The following is a 19,316-nucleotide window of genomic DNA, read 5'->3' on the forward strand; positions in this document are numbered from 1 at the left end:
ACGGACTTTAAGGTGTCGCGGATAAATACAACAAAATAAAACTAGTACCGGTACCGAAAAAAGGAAGATTTAAACACACGTGAAAAGACCCAGGAAAACCGAGTTAACGATAAAAACGATAACAAAATAACGCTGCCCGGTACCAAACGACTCACGGACCGGTACCGGTGACCGCTGATTTAGAGTTATACTCTGACAGCTGAAACACCTTGTAAAATACCTGCAGAGCAGGTGAGCTGAAAAAATCCCCTGAGAATTAAATGTGCACTTTTCCCATTGCTGGGTGTGGGAGTGTAAACATGAGGATGTGATACTTTAAAAGTGAAACTGAAAGAAAAACGGGCACTCAGAGCGGCCAAATGTTTGACGGGCTTAAAGTTCTCATGTTAGTGTAGAATTGCAGATAAAATGGATGAATATCCGTATCCACTGTTTTTTGAAGCCACTGACTTTACAGACAGAGAGAAGGAGAAAGTGAGGAGATACTTTCAGAAAAGGCGAGAGTCCGGGGGTGGCGACTGTGGAAATCTTGAAAAACTCGGAGGAAACGTTTATAAAATATGTTTTAAGGAAAAAGAAGGTAGGACAGTCGGTTATTTGTAAAATGTATTCCTATATTTGTGTTTCAGTGACTCTGTTTATGCTCGTTTTAGATCAAGACAGAGTTTTGCAGAGGAAGTTTCACACCATCACTCTTCCTAGTGGACAAGTGCGGCTGACCGTGAGCCGGACAAGTTCACCACAGACCTCTGACCAGCCAATGCCAAGCCAATCACTGGTACAGTTTACTGCTCTTTCAAACATGACTTTTGGTTACAGTAAAAACTCAGCGTCAGAGCCGGATAATGTTGCCGAATCAGTTTAAGAGTAGTGAGTTAACCTTTTTTTTTTATCTAACTGTCTGATGTTTGGCACTATTTACACCCCCACAGAGGAGAGTACTCGTTTTTTCACAGGTACACCACACTTATTCTAGGATGGATTATTTTCTCATCAATAATCGGTTGACTCCATGGGTCCAATCCTGTGAATACCAGGCCATAGTAACATCAGACCATACCCCTGTTGTGTTATCAATGAGTTTTCCAGACGTCCTTCAATCCAGACGACACTGGTGTTTTAATTTAACTCTCCTGGCAGATGTAAATTCCCTGGAATTCGTGAATATATATATATATATATATATATATATATATAAATGCATGGAGCTGCAGACTAAATTTGATCTTGATCTCTCAACCTGCCTGGAAGCCCCTTAACTGGCTGGCTAGCATCTTACCCGATTTGTCACTATGAATATAAAACAAACTCTTATTCAGCTGCTGACATTCGATTGAGTGTGTTGAGAGTAGAGATGGACCGATCTGATATTATGTATCGGTATCAGTCCAATACTGACTTAACTTACTGGATCGGAGAAACAAAAAATGTAATCCATCCATTAAATATCAAAAAGCACCTCACAAAACTTGCAACATGGCATAACTCGGCTCATAACCATAGCACGTCGGAGCAGTATGCATCACGTGATAGAGGGGCTGTGTGCCAGACCCGTCTGCGGTCTGGTTGAGCAGTCGGAGCCTCGCTACCAAACCGGCATTTCATCTCCGAGAAAGTTATCCCAGAGAGAAGTAAAGCAAGTGTGTAAGTCCATCTAAATGTTTGTAAAGCATTCCCACGGTAAGCTTGACTGATATATGGAGCGACTGCCTCTTCTCTCTCCCTCCCTCTCCTGCTGCTACTTCAGCGTGAAACTGATTAGTGATCAGCTGATCGGCTTTTCTGTCGCGAGTCTGTCTCTCTTGTTTGTTTGTCGCCCAATTCGCGCCAGAAAGAGAAAACCAGCAGCTGAACAACAGCAGCACGTTTAAGCTTGATAAGCAGTTGTTAGAATTTTTTTTTTTTTTTTATAAAAAAAGATCCTGGTGTACAAAGTAATTACTTTGTACACCAGGATCTACTAGCTGACGGCTGGTAACTGTGCAGGGGCGGATCTAGCAAAGTTTAGCCAGGGGGGCCGATAGGGCATGAACAGGGAAAGGGGGCACAAAGACATACTTTTCTTTCTTGTTCTCATTTAAAATGTCTAGCTTTTAATAAATAATTATCTGAATCTTACACCCAAATTTTAATCTGATGTAAAAAGTATAGAAGTCCATTATTGTATATAGTTGTTAAGTCTAATATACCCTAGTAAGCTATAGTACTTTTTCCTTTGGGAAGATACCATCTGTGCAGTCTGCACTTCTGTTGAAGAAAGATGTTGAATCTATTTAATTATTCTTGAAAAATAATTGATTTCTGTGCATTTTTTTCCACACTGCATCAAATTAAAGTTGATTACGTCGATTAAGCATCATTAGGTGGGGGGTGGTTCCCTATTTTATATATTTTTTTGCTGGGAGTTTGCAACCCTATTAGTTAGGTTGCTTACTCTTTAAAATACCAGAATAAGAAGGATTGAGTAGGTTTAAGTTTATTAGATTGATCAGTATTGCTGAACTATGAAATATTTTGGGTGCAGTGTATTTTTTGCATACAGGTATAACAGAATAGCTTTAGTGTTTTTTTTCAGGTTTGAACTTATACAAAATGCAGCAAGATATTAAAAAACAGTTTTATTTATTAAAAAACACACTATATTGGCGTCATGGTCCGGAGTCTGTGACTCCGTGTTTATGTTTTAGTTTATTATTATTCTGTGGTTTTGTTTATTCTGGGTTTCTGTACTCTCCTTTTTTCACGTTTCATGTTCCTATGCCATTTTCCAGTGCCTTCTCCCCACATCTCTGGTTCATGTCTCAAGGTTTCATGTTTGTTTTTGCTTAGCTTTTCCCAGTGTAGGTTACTCTTAAGTTTTGGTTTTCGTCCACCTCGTTCCTGTTTGTTTCACCCTTTTGTTAATAAAGCTCGCTCACGACTTAAGCAGTCTGCATCTTGGGTCCGTTAATAATTCACACACGGCTTGCCCCGGCAACCCGTGACAATCGGATTCATATCGGTATCGGCCGATATCCAAATTTATGATATCGGTATCGGATATAAAAAAGTGGTATTGTGCCATCTCTACTCATAAGCAGAGAGTGCTTGCTAGCACTGTCCTTAGACAGTAAATGTGACAAAACTATTCAGGAAAAAACGCAGCGTATATATTGTTTATCATGACTCTGGTTTTACTGGCCTATCAACACAATTTAAAAACCAGTATATATCACCTTGTTGCTTTGTCATCTTGAAGTGGTCATGTGACTGGCTTACCACGACTACTTTATTCTTCCTCAGTCAAACAGCAGCACTCATGTGATTGCCCCTTAGCTCCAGGTGTTGTGCCAAAAAGTGATTGTCTGCTGAACACATCTTCGACCGCCTGTTTGTGGAAAAATAGTAACGCACTGCACCGCACTTTTCTGTTAGTAATGGTAACGGCATTGTAACGATAGAAATAGTAACTAGTTTACTCGTTACTGAAAAAATGTAACGGTGTTAGTAACGTTATTCCTATCACTGGAAATAACGTAGACGATCCAGTAACGAACACAAGAGAACACACACTGTAAATGCACAGAGGGGAACGAGGAAACTACACACATAAGGGAGGCACAATTGACTGTAATTGACAAGACGAGACAAGCAAGTAACCAATGCCATGTATGTTACTCCACCTCCATACAATCAAAGATAGTGTTTTTTTTTAAAAACATAGGTCATAAAAAGCCAGATGGTAACACTCTCACTGGACATTTTATTAGGTACACTTTGATAGTACCAAGTAAGACTTCAGTGCTGTTTCTTTTAAATCTTTGTTGTTAATTTTGGATTGTAATGTTGTGATGTTATTTGAGTTACTGTTTCCTTCCTATCAGCTTGAAGGAGTCTGGCCAGTAAACAAAATTTTAAATTCTTTGTGGAATCCATGGACACTGCTGCTAGCAAACAGATTAAAAAAAAACAAAAAAACCTCAACATCATGTTTTAACTGATTCACAAACCATTGTATTCTGCTTTCATTTACATTGTACACAATATCGAAACTGTTTTAGAAACTCGACTGTAGCATATTTCTGTTCTAACACAGTGTCATAGTCAGACATAACAACAACAAAAAAAACATATACAGAGAAATATTAATTTTATGTGTTTTTATTTACATAACAGAAAGGACTCTATGAATCAGTACAACTGAAAACTGCTGTGAAATCAACTTTTTTTTTTAATGTACGTTGATTAGAGTTTTTGAATGAAGGTTATGATTCGTTTTTGATTTACTACCCAGGCCTATGTGGTACACTCCAATTGTTCATGATAAGTAGTCTATCTTATAGCATTAATTGACAGATTTGTTTGATTTCTTCTCTTCTTTCAGAGCTCTACAAACCCAAACATAAATGGTCTTGAGAAGACTTTCAGAATAGATGTTTTCCTGCTGTTTTTCCTGAGAGACAACTGTAAAGCATACACATTTTTCGAAAAACAACTGTCGTCAATCGGCTGCACAGTGGAGCTAAATTTCGATGAAGAGGAGGTTTTGGTTAGAGGGGAGGTTGACAAGGGTCCAGGAGGAGGATTAGGTGGTGCTGCAGAGAAATGGGAGTATCAGGTGAATCAGGCCTTCGTCCAGCTAACTGAGAGCTACAACTGCTATCATGTGCTTGAGCCAAAACAGGTGAAAATAGTACTGCAGGACTCGGCCTTTAAGACAGATGATATCAAAGTTTACACAGAGAGTGGCTATGCTGTGGTTGTAGGAGAGGTTGATGCCATGAAGGAGAAGATTGCAATTCTGGAAAAAAGCCTACCCACCAAAAAGGAAGTGCCAATTGTGGAGAAGAAGTTCAAGCTCATAGAAGAAGACTTCAATCGAGAAATGCGTGCTAATTGTCCAGAGGTTACAATCATCAGAGGTAGTGCCATGATCACTTTGGAGGGCCCTGACAAAGAGGTGCAGTCAGGAGCTGCAAAACTGGTTGAACTGATTAAGAACATAAAGGAGAAGAGCGTTAAGTTCCCTACAGCTCTGCTAACCTTCATGAAGACCAGTGATGCCATCCCAAAATACCAAACTCGCTTCCTGCAGAGCCTCAGAAACCCTGTTTTCTTTGAGGTGGGTGCAGATCTGGTTCTGTCCAGTTTGTCCTCTGATGCTCTGAATGAGGCCGAGGCAGCAGTAATGAGAGACTTTAAAGTGACCACTGTACAGCTGCAGGGTGCAATAGATCTCAACAGGTTGAAAGAAATTCTGACAAAAGCCAAAAACGAGGCCAACAGTAGAGAGTTCAGAGTGGACATCAGCTACATGCCAGGCGCCAGGGGAACCTCAACAACCAACGTCCAACTGGTGGGCTACAGTGAAAATGTGGCCAAGCTCAATGAAGTTCTTCATGACTTCCAGTTGAATCAAGTTTCAACTCAAGAAACCATCAATCTGCTTCATCATGACACTGTCTACTGTTTTAATAAAATCCTAGACTTGATTGGCATGAAGCAGACCAAGGTGACCTTACAAGCCTCACATTTTCCAAATCCTTGTGTGTTTGTGTCTGGTCCTCGATGTCATGTTCAGGAGGCCAAGGAGGCCCTAACATCAACTCTAGACAGTGTTGTAGTAGACACTTTGACTCTAGATGGACCAGGGGCTCAGCAGTACTTCCAGGAAGAGGGTAAAGTGACTAAAGAGCTGATAGAGGGTTCCTGTCACGTCATTATCCGAGAGAAGCAAACTGCAGCCATCCCAAACGTGCAAAGACCACGAAACACCAGCAGACTCAGCGACACACCTAGATCTCTCAGCTACAGCAGCAGCATGTACAGCACAGTTGGAAACTCTGCAATCAACAGAACAAACCTGAAGATCAAACTCAGCAGTTTAGAAAATGAACAGGTTTGATTATTTCCATTCAATTCTATTTCCCATAGTCTCAAAATAAAATATCAACATTCATGTTATTCAATATTATTTCTGCAGGTGGATGTTCTGGTGGTCCCCATGCTCAACAAGCAGCTGACTTCTACAAATATTGGCAAAAGTTTGTTGGCCAAAGCTGGGAATGTATTAAAGTTAAAGTTTGATTCAGTCTTAGCCAGTTGTGCCATCACCCCTGGTGATGTTCAGCTGGTTGATGCACCTCCATCTCTGGGCTGCTCCAAGATTTTCTTCATTGAGTGCTTGCCTTGGGACGGAGTAAGAGGAAAGAGCGTTCAGGTAAAATTAAGGACTTTTATTAACACTTCTAGAGATGGATAAGAGCTTATTCATATTTAATTTACCTTCAGAAAACCAATGAAATGCATCAATGAATTTCCTTTGGGAATAGTAAAGTTTTATGAAATTAAATAAATATCATTGCTGTGTATAGTTGAAAGGTTGGAATAACTTGATGTTATATACCACAAACTCCAAGCCAGGACTTATGCAAACAAATTTAAGTTTTTTGTGGAGCCTCAAGGTTTTCCTTGTGTGCTCAGTTGCAGTGTACAATCCAAGAGTTAAGTTTGAAAACATAGTTAAAAATATGTAACTTTTGATTTGCAGGCTCTTGGTAACGGTCTGCAGAAGTGTCTGGAGCTTTGTGTACGGCAGAATTTTGGTTCAGTGGCCATTCCAATCATTGGGCCAGGAATTGTTTTACAATACCCGCTGAGAGAAGCTATTCAAGTGTTGACTGACATCATTCACCAGTTTGGATTATCTGCATCTTCTGGATCTCTTACAAACATCCACATTGTCATTAAACCTGGTTACCCTGATTCTGAGGAGGTAACCCTTACTTGATGGCCTGTATCTGATATGTAACATGCAGGCATCAATTCTTTATCGTGTTATTCTGTATTTTTATCTACAGTGCTACCACGATGTCTACAGACAGCTCAGCTTAAATATGAACCAGGGAGGCCAAGGTAAACTAGCACTACTCAGACTGTCTTTATTATGTGACATTAATGCATAGTGAGCAGATAAAAAGCATTCAGCCTGTGCCATATTTTACCATCTTCATTAGTACCCTCAGTTATCAGATTAAATATCAAACAATAGCTAATGTGTGGTGTTCTTCCTCTAAGCAATCTTCAGGTCCCTCACCAGTGACTTGGATGACATAACCATGACAGTGGAAAGTGGGGTTAAACTACATGTTGTGTTTGGTGACATAACCAATGAAACTACAGATGTTGTAGTGAACACAACAGACTTCCAAAATTTTATCCTTGGTAAGTGAAACTGAGGATGCACACAAGTACAGTGGGGCAAAAAAGTATTTAGTCAGCCACTGATTGTGCAAGTTCCCCCACTTAAAATGATGACAGAGGTCAGTAATTTGCACCAGAGGTACACTTCAACTGTGAGAGACAGAATGTGAAAAAAAAAATCCATGAATCCACATGGTAGGATTTGTAAAGAATTTATTCGTAAATCAGGGTGGAAAATAAGTATTTGGTCAATAACAAAAATACAACTCAATACTTTGTAACATAACCTTTGTTGGCAATAACAGAGGTCAAACGTTTACTATAGGTCTTTACCAGGTTTGCACACACAGTAGCTGGTATTTTGGCCCATTCCTCCATGCAGATCTTCTCGAGAGCAGTGATGTTTTGGGGCTGTCGCCGAGCAACACGGACTTTCAACTCCCGCCACAGATTTTCTATGGGGTTGAGGTCTGGAGACTGGCTAGGCCACTCCAGGACTTTCAAATGCTTCTTACGGAGCCACTCCTTTGTTGCCCGGGCGGTGTGTTTTGGATCATTGTCATGTTGGAAGACCCAGCCTCGTTTCATCTTCAAAGTTCTCACTGATGGAAGGAGGTGTTGGCTCAAAATCTCACGATACATGGCCCCATTCATTCTGTCCTTAACACGGATCAGTCGTCCTGTCCCCTTGGCAGAAAAACAGCCCCATAGCATGATGTTTCCACCCCCATGCTTCACAGTAGGTATGGTGTTCTTGGGATGCAACTCAGTATTCTTCGTCCTCCAAACACGATGAGTTGAGTTTATACCAAAAAGTTCTACTTTGGTTTCATCTGACCACATGACATTCTCCCAGTCCTCTGCTGTATCATCCATGTGCTCTCTGGCAAACTTCAGACGGGCCTGGACATGCACTGGCTTCAGCAGCGGAACACGTCTGGCACTGCGGGATTTGATTCCCTGCCGTTGTAGTGTGTTACTGATGGTGACCTTTGTTACTTTGGTCCCAGCTCTCTGCAGGTCATTCACCAGGTCCCCCCGTGTGGTTCTGGGATCTTTGCTCACCGTTCTCATGATCATTTTGACCCCACGGGATGAGATCTTGCGTGGAGCCCCAGATCGAGGGAGATTATCAGTGGTCTTGTATGTCTTCCATTTTCTGATGATTGCTCCCACAGTTGATTTTTTCACACCAAGCTGCTTGCCTATTGTAGATTCACTCTTCCCAGTCTGGTGCAGGTCTACAATACTTTTCCTGGTGTCCTTCGAAAGCTCTTTGGTCTTGGCCATGGCGGAGTTTGGAGTCTGACTGTTTGAGGCTGTGGACAGGTGTCTTTTATACAGATGATGAGTTCAAACAGGTGCCATTCATACAGGTAACGAGTGGGGGACAGAAAAGCTTCTTACAGAAGACGTTACAGGTCTGTGCGAGCCAGAGATTTTCCTTGTTTGAGGTGACCAAATACTTATTTTCCACCCTGATTTACGAATAAATTCTTTACAAATCCTACCATGTGAATTCATGAATTTTTTTTTCACATTCTGTCTCTCACAGTTGAAGTGTACCTCTGGTGCAAATTACTGACCTCTGTCATCATTTTAAGTGGGGGAACTTGCACAATCGGTGGCTGACTAAATACTTTTTTGCCCCACTGTACATAGCATAGTGAGCAGGAGGATCATGTTGTAACTGTGACATTATTTTTTTTAGCCACAATGGTGGCATAGCTCTCTACGAATTTCAAAGGTAAACACATGTTCATGAATGTTTGCTCAGAAATGGGGATGTCTTTTTAAACATGATCTTTGAACATATTACGGGCGATCGTGGCTCAAGAGTTGGGAGTTCGCCTTGTAATCAGAAGGTTGCTGGTTCGAGCCCTGGCTCCGACATTCTCGATCATCGTGTCCTTGGGCAAGACACTTGACCCGTTGCCTACTGGTGGTGGTCCGGTGGCGCCAGTGTCCGGCAGCCTCGCCTCTGTCAGTGCACCCCAGGGTGGCTGTGGGCTACAATGTAGCTTGTCATCACCAGTGTGTGTGTGGATTGGTGGATGACTGGATGTGTAAAGCACTTTGGGGTCCTTAGGGACTAGTAAAGCGCTATATAAATACAGGCCATTTACTATTTTTACCATCCAAGTTTTCATCTAGTATTATCAGCAGGCCACTTATTTTAAGATCAAATACTTACTTGTATTTTACATCTCGTACCTATCATGGTTGTAGTTTAATATTTTTGTGCAAGTGCTGACCAGGCAAATTCACTCGGAACAGGTTTGGTGGATGACAAAATGCAAAGCAGAGATTTATGGGCATTGTTGTCCAATGATGACTTGCTAATTTTGGTCCTTAAGCCAGTCATTTCATCACATTTGGGCTGCCGATATCTTTTGTTGGTACTCGAACTGCTAGAGCTAACAGCTCCCACAGTTTCGTGCTTGCTGCAACATGTTTTGCAATTAGATGGTGCCGTAAAGTTGAAGTGCTTCATGGTACGCAAACTCCTTTTTGCACAGTTTGCATAAAACCATGCTTTTATCAAGGCTTCCGTCAGGTAGTCTTTTGAAATTAAATTTGCCTCCGCTCAGTCACAGCAAGTCACTTTATTCTGATTCTTTTTACCTCTGATGTGTGCATCAGTGTAATCTAGTGATGTTCGATTCGTGAACGAATCGTTCAATACTCGAGAATCACTTTACTGACTCGTAAATCATGATTCACAAGCCCAACTGACTCACTGACTCATCCCTGTTGCTGTTAGAAAACTAATTCCATTAGTAGAAATATATCTAGCTTATAATTAAAATTGTGGGGGGGGGGGGGGGGGAAACAACAGCCAGTTTCTTAACAAAAGCATTTCTGCTCTGAACTGAAAGAAAAAACCCTGAGTGGAAGCTCACATCAAGAAAATAGCTCCTCGGTTCACAGTAGCATCGCTCTACTAACATGCTAACACCCTCCCTTCCTGTGCTGAATCGTAAGCGTAAGCGAATCACTCACTCACTCACTCACTCACTCACTCACCCCCTCCCTCCTGGCTCACAGCTTCTTCTTCTTCTTGGTTGGCAACCAATGTTAAGGCACATTACCGCCCCCTGGCTCACAGCTCAGAGGACATTTAGATGAGAAAATATATATTTGACACATTTATGGAAAATACTAATAAAATACAAATAAAAAAAATAAATGTTTATTAAGCAGTTTTGATAGGAAATTGCTTAATTTTAGAAATGTTTTTGCTCTTTTTTGCTCTATAAAATAGTTGTTGTTTTTTTTAGAATCATTCATCTTAGCAGTAGGATTTACATGAAAAGAGAAACAAATTAACTTTGAGTGAAAATGTACATTTTTTGCACTCTCTAGTCAACTGACTCAGTGAATCAAATGACTCAAAAAACCGATTCACTTTGGTGAGTGACTCATCAAAACTCGATTCAGTAAAAAGAATCAAATTTACCATCACTAGTGTAATCGGTATACCAGGGAAACGAGCATTGACAAAAGTTCCCCTTTGCTTGGAATGCAAAGTGTGATTAAAAGCGCTTTTTTTAACGCGTTAAATTTTTTTCTAATTAACTAATTGCAATCAATGCATTAAAATCCCACCCCTTGTAAAAATACATGTAGGGCAGTTAGCAGGTCCAGATTTAATTATTCAGTATTTTTTTTATTCTTTTTCTCTTCTTCTTCTACAGATGGGGTATGCAAAGATATCTTAACTGTAGCTGGACCAGAGGTGGAAGCAGAACTGAAAGCAGGTGAGAAATAGAGAAGTTGCTACTTATCTTCTCATCTTACTTATCTGCCTCTCACTCATGCTTATTTTGTCACTTTCTGTGCAGCATACGTGGAACGAGGAAAAATATTTGTGACCCAGTCTGGAAATTTCCCCTGTAAAGCTATTTTTCATGTATGTGGACAAAGGGATGAAGTCTACAACTTGGACTTCATCCAACTTGTGTGTAATGTCATTTACTATTGTGAGTCGTATAAATACAGCTCAGTGGCAATTCCTGCCATCTTTGCTGGTACGTATTTTGTTTGGCATTCAAGTCTTGTTGTGCTACACACACACACACACACACACACACACACACACACACACACACACACACACACACACCTAAATGCAAGTGGTGTTTCTGCAGGTGCTGGCGAGTTGGACCCTACTATTGTGGCAGGTGCCATCCTTCGAGTGATCAAGTCTTCTACATCATCAATGAACAGCCTCACCGACATCCGCCTCGTCCTGATTAAGATCGATGTCTTCTTGGCTTTTAAAGAGGAAGCGATGCAGATGTATTCCCCAGCTGTCATCAACAGAGGTGACAGAAATATTCACAAAGTGCCATCTTGTGTGGTTATTTAGTGTAGTGATTTTTAAAATAAAAAGCAGATTAAAAATTATTTTACTTATTTGTTTGATCCACCTTCCAGTGTCATTTCAAGAACAACAACAGCAACAACAGTCTGCTCCTAGTGTGAGTGCATACCTCAGCAGTCTCCAAATCAGCTCTTCTAGTCAGCAGTCTGTCTTCACGTTCCTGGGTCTTTCCATATCCGACATTGATGATGCCATGGAAAAGCTGAAGCATCAATATCAGACGCAGTGCTCCAGTAACACCTTCTCAAAGGAGGAACTGGAACTCCTCAACCAGGATGACATGATGGAGCTGAAGGATCTTGTGGAGGCTGAGGGTTTATTTGTGCAAACTGATCAGTCTGGCGCCCTAACAGTGAGCGGGCTAAAAGACGGGGTCACCCGGGTACTGCAGAAAATGAATCAGTGCCAGTACATGAACCTTGCTAGAGAGGTGAGAGTGAGGGAGGAGGAGGATCTTTACAACAAAGTGGTTTGGTGCATCCTGGCAAATCACGGTAACTGGGAAAGACTTCCCAAATCAGCTAATCACCAATTGGAAAAAAACGAATTAACAGAAGGAATAACAGATGCACAGGGACTTATATGGGAGGTTGATGTACAGGCAATGGTGGCCACACGACCACTGAGCAGACAGACGACAAAGCTGAAACGACTTGAGAATCTTCCAGGTGAGTAGATAGTTCTCAGAGATGTTACAAAAATGAGCCAGACTGATACTGGAGTTTGATGCTTGAGAGTAATATAAACTTCAATAAACAAATGTTAAGGTTTTGAAAGAAATAATTATACTAAAAAAGTATTAAAAAATGTACTTGTAAAAATAGTTGCAAAAGTCACTATGAGGAATGACAGTAACAGTAAACAGTTTTGAAACAGGAAATGTCAAAATTTCAATATCAGAAATATTAAAGTCTCTCCTTATCTGCTGATTTCAAATTGCATTGCAAAGCAGTGTTAGATTGGCGTCAGAAGGGCACCAATATAGCAAACAGTGTTAAGACTGATATGTGGCTGGACTGAACCAAATCCCAATTTTAAAACATCTATGCAATGTGTAAAAGTCAATGACAGCTTTATTGCTAAGCTCTTAAAAATACAAAGAAACAGAGGAGAAAAAATACTTTTTCAACTTCTTAGAAAACACAAGGCACAGAGGAAAAGAGCTGAGAGAGAACACAACAAAGGGCAAGGGAAGATTGATGAGACAGAGGAAAGAACTGGACACGAAGCGCAAGAGACGAAATACCACCAAAGTAAAACAGGAAGTAAAAGATGACAGACTCACAACATGAAAGTGTGACAGAGAGACAGAAGATAAACATAGAGACACAGCTGAAGAAACAGAATGGGAATAGAAAAGGGCTTTAACAAACTTATCATCAGTTAAAGAAAGCAAGCACTAAAGTCACAGAAAACAGGAAATGCATTCCTATGCCAAACCAATAGTTACCTGAGTTAATAAGATATAACAAACATGTTGTCTTTTTCAGACTTTACTTTCCCTCTGTACTGGGACCCCATGGCTGCCAATGAGACTATGAAGGTGGTTTCTCTGGAGACTTCTTCTGCAGAGTATCACACAGTGAAGGAGGCTTTCAAACGAACTGTCCCCAAAACTGTGATGAAGGTGGGTGGCTTTTCCTGCACAAGTACAAGTACATATATACACAAGTACATGCATACAAGCTGAAAAAGTTGATTGTGTGGTTACAGTGCAAACTAGTGAGCATTACTGGCTGTAATGTGGTCTGCTTAACTGGTCAGCTATCATGATACATGTTAACATTCAGGGAAAGAAGCTAATTAAAATATTAACTGCACCAGACTTTATATCAACAGTGCATGTGGTCATTAATTACATATTTCGATAACATAAAGGGTGTAAAAAATAGATATTTTTTATTTTTAACTGACTTACTATAAATACTATTTATTTATTTTTATTTAAACATAAATAAATAGTGTTTAATTTCCTATTATTTTATCTAACCTGTAAAATGCATAAATATTAAAAAAATAATAAATGAATATTAAAAAAAAAAAATTGAAAACATTTTTCCCTAGGAACTATTTTTTCCTATGTAAAGAAATGATGTCTTGTAACCCATGGCAACTGCAACATCATCACATACCTGCTCTTCTTTTTGTGTCCACATGTAAGACATGAATTGATTTAATATATTTATTCAGTAAATGTATATAAAAAATCGAAATCATAAAAGAAAAACAGGAAATTAAAGGAAACAGAAATCAGTCACATTCTGTCAACAAATTAATTGCCACATTAAAAAAATAAATACATTATATTTTATTTTATCAATCAATTTATCTATCTATGTTGGATATTTGCAGTTTCCGGCCACCATATCTCTGTGGTCCATTGAACCGATGTCAATATATTTGCTCAGAAATGCTATGAAAAATTCAAACTCCCTACCTGAGAAATATCATGTTTCTAAAGTGTGTTTTTTATTTTAATTTTTAAGTTTCTAAAGTTTTCAGTTTTGCAGTAAGAAAGTCATTAATTATTCACTGCTGTAATCTGAACTTCTCATACCTGAAACACATGCCTCAGTTTATGGTTACCACCATAAAGACATGAACTAAGCCATCAGATGTAATTAATATCCACACTGCTTTGTTTGGCATCTCTTTGATCCTTTGGCTTCGGTCTCTCTTGTCAGATTGAACGTTTGCAGAACGTTCACCTGCGGCGCGCCTATGAAGCCCAGAAGAAGCACATTTCTGATAAGAACGCACACGAGGGAGGAGCAGCGGAGAAACCTCTGTACCACGGGACGACCCAGGAAAACTGCCACTCCATCATGACAACTGGATTCAACAGGAGTTTTGCTGGACAAAACGGTGATAATTGTTACTGAACAAGACAACATTTTTCTGTTGCTTCAAAACGAATCACTAGTGTTGACTTTGTCTTAGAAATTATTACCTCCTATACACCAAGGTTTTACATATACATGTAAGTCTTTACCGCTCTGATCACTCTGACATTGTGTCTATATTGGTCCACCATTCAGGGACGTGCAGAGAGGTTTAAAGGGGCGGGTGCTCAAAGTGAAAAAGGGGCACATTGAACCATGCTGAATAACAACAACACACATTCATCAAGAATCTAATATGGGAAGGGCAGGGCTGTGTTGATCTGAGACTGTAGACATTAAAAAGTCCACAGGAGAGATGTTAGCTGATTAAACAAGTGTCATGAGATAATAACAAAATGCAAAGATTGGTGACAGCGCTTGGAACCATAAGGCAACAAAAAACTGAGAAATAATTTAGGCTCTGCCTGTGAATCACTCTTTGCTTCTCTTCTTCCTTCCTTCCCATCATTTCATATATCACTCTCCACTTGCTGTCTATCTGAGAACAAGGCACAACTTGCTATTGCAATAAACTATAATCTAATTATCCACACCTAACAACTCCTGCACTTAATCTATAATAAAATGATGACAGAAAAATGTTATAGCCCTGCCTTTAGTAGCCTCACACAGCTCCTGCTGTTTCCTCCTCATGTCCTTACCAGCCATGTCTGCACAATGTTATATCATGAGTAATATTTTTTTAAATCCAGCTAAATAAAACACACACATGCACGCACACACAGGGACATTTTAGACCTTCTTCAGAATACTGTATATACTATGGGCATCCTTACATTATTATTTATTACTAGAGCTACAATAATAAAGCAATGAGGAGGGGGAAGTAATAAATATGAAATAATGTATTTATGATGATTCCATTTGTTTCACTATCCACTCTGTGCAGGGGCAAAGCTTATTACATTTTTAAACTGTAGAGATGCAATAATTTTACTGCTGTAAAATCCAAATTTTGTCTTGTTTAAAATATAAATCTAATATAATCTGCTTCTTAATGTATGTTCTTTAAAATACAGCGTGTGTTTTTTTAATATATTATAATTATAATTATTATTATGTGGACATGCATATTAGATCGTTTTTTAGTGAAATATAATCCCTCCAGAAAGGCAGGAAATTCCCAGAAACTTACTTTAAAACTAAATATGTTCCCTAAAACGGTGACAGAGCTACAGACCCATGACAGCCTTACACAGGTAGCCAGCAGCTATGACCAGCACTACTTGTGCAGTTAATAAAAGGACAGGTAATGTTTGCCACGCTGTTGCACACACAGCACGCTCGTTTGTTTCAGTTCGTCAGTTGCAACAAGACAGCTTACCAACGTGTACGTAATAAGCTAATACTCCTGTGTGCTACACACTACAGTGTACGCTGTACACCTACTTACTGGGTTTGTCGCATCAGTCTGTGTCTCTGAGTTAACTTGTGTTTCTCCTACAGCTCCGGACTGCAAAAAATGCGCGTGCTCTTTGTGAGCTCGTTCCCGGCTCGTAACCAGCGCGTTCTGCCGTCGAGGGCGATCATTGGTTAAATGTGATCATGTGACTGATGCAAGCCAGATCCTTTTATTTAGCAAAACTATGATTAATAGTTAAATATTATTGTTGAGGGGCACAGACAGGACTCCGCACGCACACACACATAAAAATAAATAAATAAATAAATAAATAAAATTTAAAAGTTGCCTCAACAAAAGGGCACTTTGGGCACTCATCAGGAAAGGGGCGGGTGCTCAAGCCCCTCTAGCCCCCCCCCTCTGCACGTCCCTGCCACCATTACATGGTGACAGATTGATCATTTGCAGACTGCTTCAAGTATTTTATGGTCTTGAATGTGGTTGTATTTAACCATCATTTATAGACACAAACAGGACTCTTAGGATATTAAATGCAAACTTACAATACTTACGTAATATATGTTGGAAGTCACCATGTTTTATCTATGATAACCTATTACTAATTTCCTTTTTTTTCTTCCGACATTCAGCAACTGTACACGGTCATGGGACCTACTTTGCTGTAAACGCCAGCTACTCAGACCAGCCCACCTACTCCAAGCCAGCTGCTGATGGTTCTCGGTTAATGTTCGTCGCCCGAGTCCTCACAGGCGTCTTCACTCAGGGCCAAGCTACCATGAAGGTGCTTCCACTCCGAAACAGCCAGCAGCCTCACAACCGCTTCGATAGCGCAGTGGACAAAATTGATAACCCTGCCATGTATATTGTGTTCCATGACAACCAAGCATACCCCGACTACCTCATCACATTCAAAGGAGATTAAGGGAAAAGTATTTTCTACTGTGGAAAAATGAAGGTCCAAAAAGAACAATATTAAAGTTATATTTCTAACTACATAAAGATTTATGTAGTAACTGGAAGTGTGTGGAAAAGTTACATTTGTAAAGGACCCAGAAACTTTATCATAGTTTACACTAAATATTTAAGAAGTTTTGCACACAAAACTAAATTTCCCTGTTGGGTACCTATGTGGTAGGTTTCTCTTACAAGAAGACAATGCACTTTTCATACTACAAGCAATTATATTTAATGTAGTGTTGACTTTATTTTTTCAGTGTTAAATTTCTTAGGTGTTAAATTATATGTTATTTTAATCTTGTTCTGAAAGCTGTAAGAATTATGCCAACAGAAGCTGTTTATATACGAAGTATATGAAATATGAAGAAATATGACATGTATGTACAAACACACACTGAAGGCACGTCACATGATTATGCATTTCTATTCTTTTATTTGGTTGATATTTGTATCTTACATCTTCAGAAGATTTATTGTATGCTTGTCTGGCACTTTCTTGTACAAAGAAAAATAAGAGGAGGTGGGTGATCAACACTCAAATAGAAACTGTGAAATGTAAATACAATTGTGGTAACATTATGCAAACACATATAAAAACATATTCAATTCATAATTAACTAACTGTTGAACATAGCAAACTGTCTCCAGAGGAGTTTAAAATGTTAACTGTGTTAAAATGAGAGTTAAACACATGAGTGATGAGATAATAGCTCCAACGGGATGATAATCTTTCTTGTCACACAGTTAAATGTGGCTTGATATGTTTTCTTGGAAGTAATTCTCCCCCCTAGTGGCCAAAAAATGATTACAATTTAGCTTTGAAATTAAATTTATTTAAATGTGCTTATTTTAGAGCTAAGGATTATTCAGGTTGTCAAAGGGTCAAAAAGATAATTTTACCATATATCATAAAGTCAAACCTCCTGTTGTCATTTACTCAAAAGCCAAATCTTTTTAAAATATGTAATCTAGCAACTAGCTATTCATTTTATTGCTATCTCTGCAGCATTTGAAAGAAATATCAGCAGTGCTGAAGCTAAAGAGCTGAAAAACTGCAGCTACACAACACATTTTTGTATAGCACATTTATATAGGCCTATATAAATGTGCTATACAAACAGTTGTTCATCATCACTCACCTGTAATACCTGGACTTTGGCTCCAACATCCCAGGTCCTTCCATGCGAATGTGGATGTTCTCCAGGTTAAAGCTGAAGGAGTTTATAAACTCCACAGTTGCTATCATCTCTTCACTACCAGACACCTGAAGTACACACAGGAATTGTAAAAATCCAGCTTTGTATATGATAACAGATAACAGTTTCTGGATAGGGCATCAAGCAACTAACGAAAAAAAAAAAGGCCGTCTGACTGCGTGCCACCAGGTTTGTCTTTAATGTGATGTAGGATGCATACTGCAATATAAGAAAACACCAGCAAAGAAAAATAATGTGGCAAAAGCACACAAAAAACATCAGAAATAGAAAAAAAACTGTAAGAACTAAAATTAAATAAATAAATTGTGACGATAAAGTGTTTCTGGGGACACACATGAGCTGCAGCAGTGACAGAAACCAAAACATGTGAAAGGTTACACTGAGGTACCCAAACAGAGGGTACAAGTGTTTTAACCACATGAGTCATATAATGGTCATAAATTGGGGCGGCATGGTGGCACGGTGGTTAGCACTGGTACTGCACAGCAAAAAGGTCCTGAGTTCAATTGCACCATCAGGCTGGGGTCTTTCTGTGTGGAGTTTGCATGTTCTCCCCGTGTTTGCGTGGGTTCACTCCGGCTCCACCGTCCAAAGACATGCAGTTAGTGGGGATAGGTTAATTGGTTAATCCAAATTGCCCATAGGTGTGAATGTGCGAGTGAATGTGAGCGCAAATGGTTGTTTGTCCCTGTGTGTTGGCCCTGCGACAGACTGGCGACCTGTCCAGGGTGTACCCCGCTTCTCGCCCTATGACAGCTGGGATAGGCTCCTGCGCCCCACGCGACCCTGAAAAGGACAAGTAGAAGCGAATGGATGGATGGATGGATGGAATCATATAATATTGTAGGTAATACCTATAGTATTAACTGCTGATTGGTTTTGTATTCTGATTTCCCTTTAAATTGATTTCTGATATCAGGAAACAGCTATAAAGTTAACTGGTGTTTGTTTTTGTGTTTGTTTTGGAATATTGATTGTTTTAATTGATTTTGTTATCAGTTGGAATCAATTGGAGATCATCCTGATCTTTTAATTATCAGTTAACACTCTTCACAAGTGTGAAGCAAACTGCTACTACCCTCAGGATGTTGAGATAATTTGGTACAACAAGGATCCAGTCGCTCCACATCCTAAGCCACTGAACCACAGTGTTCTGTTGAGCCACAAAAAAGTCAGGACATGACCTTCTCGCTGTCAGGTGTTTTCTGCCTCCAGGCAGTGCTCAGGGACTCTGGGAAAAGGCTCACATGCAGTGCCCGTTACAAAGAACTTCACCCTGAATGCAGAAGGTAAGTTATTAAAAAGAA

At 39.7% G+C, this 19,316-nt stretch overlaps 1 protein-coding gene across 4 annotated transcripts; it reads left to right on the forward strand.

Annotated features, from left to right (window-relative positions):
* The first annotated feature begins 408 nt into the window (after positions 1-408).
* On the forward strand, positions 409-17,006 carry LOC147335481 (protein mono-ADP-ribosyltransferase PARP14-like). 4 transcript variants are annotated; one of them, XM_086287506.1, is made up of 14 exons: positions 409-580; positions 630-778; positions 4,364-5,878; positions 5,963-6,199; positions 6,530-6,754; positions 6,840-6,894; positions 7,057-7,203; positions 10,881-10,943; positions 11,028-11,213; positions 11,334-11,510; positions 11,623-12,237; positions 13,060-13,196; positions 14,254-14,434; positions 16,465-17,006. In XM_086287506.1, the coding sequence occupies exons 1-14, from the start codon at positions 409-411 to the stop codon at positions 16,755-16,757; spliced, it is 4,152 nt and encodes a 1,383-aa protein (XP_086143632.1). In that variant the 3' UTR covers positions 16,758-17,006. The 4 variants fall into 4 exon arrangements, with proteins under 4 accessions (XP_086143632.1, XP_086143633.1, XP_086143634.1 ...); XM_086287507.1 differs by having other exon boundaries at positions 654-778; positions 11,596-12,237; XM_086287508.1 differs by having other exon boundaries at positions 654-778.
* Positions 17,007-19,316: the final 2,310 nt, after the last annotated feature.

Source organism: Aulonocara sp. 'chitande type north' Nkhata Bay, linkage group LG3 (genome assembly GCF_057382095.1).
Source record: "Aulonocara sp. 'chitande type north' Nkhata Bay isolate Kocher_YH1m ecotype deep benthic linkage group LG3, A_spYH_male_GT1.1, whole genome shotgun sequence".
Lineage (NCBI taxonomy): Eukaryota > Metazoa > Chordata > Actinopteri > Cichliformes > Cichlidae > Aulonocara > Aulonocara sp. 'chitande type north' Nkhata Bay.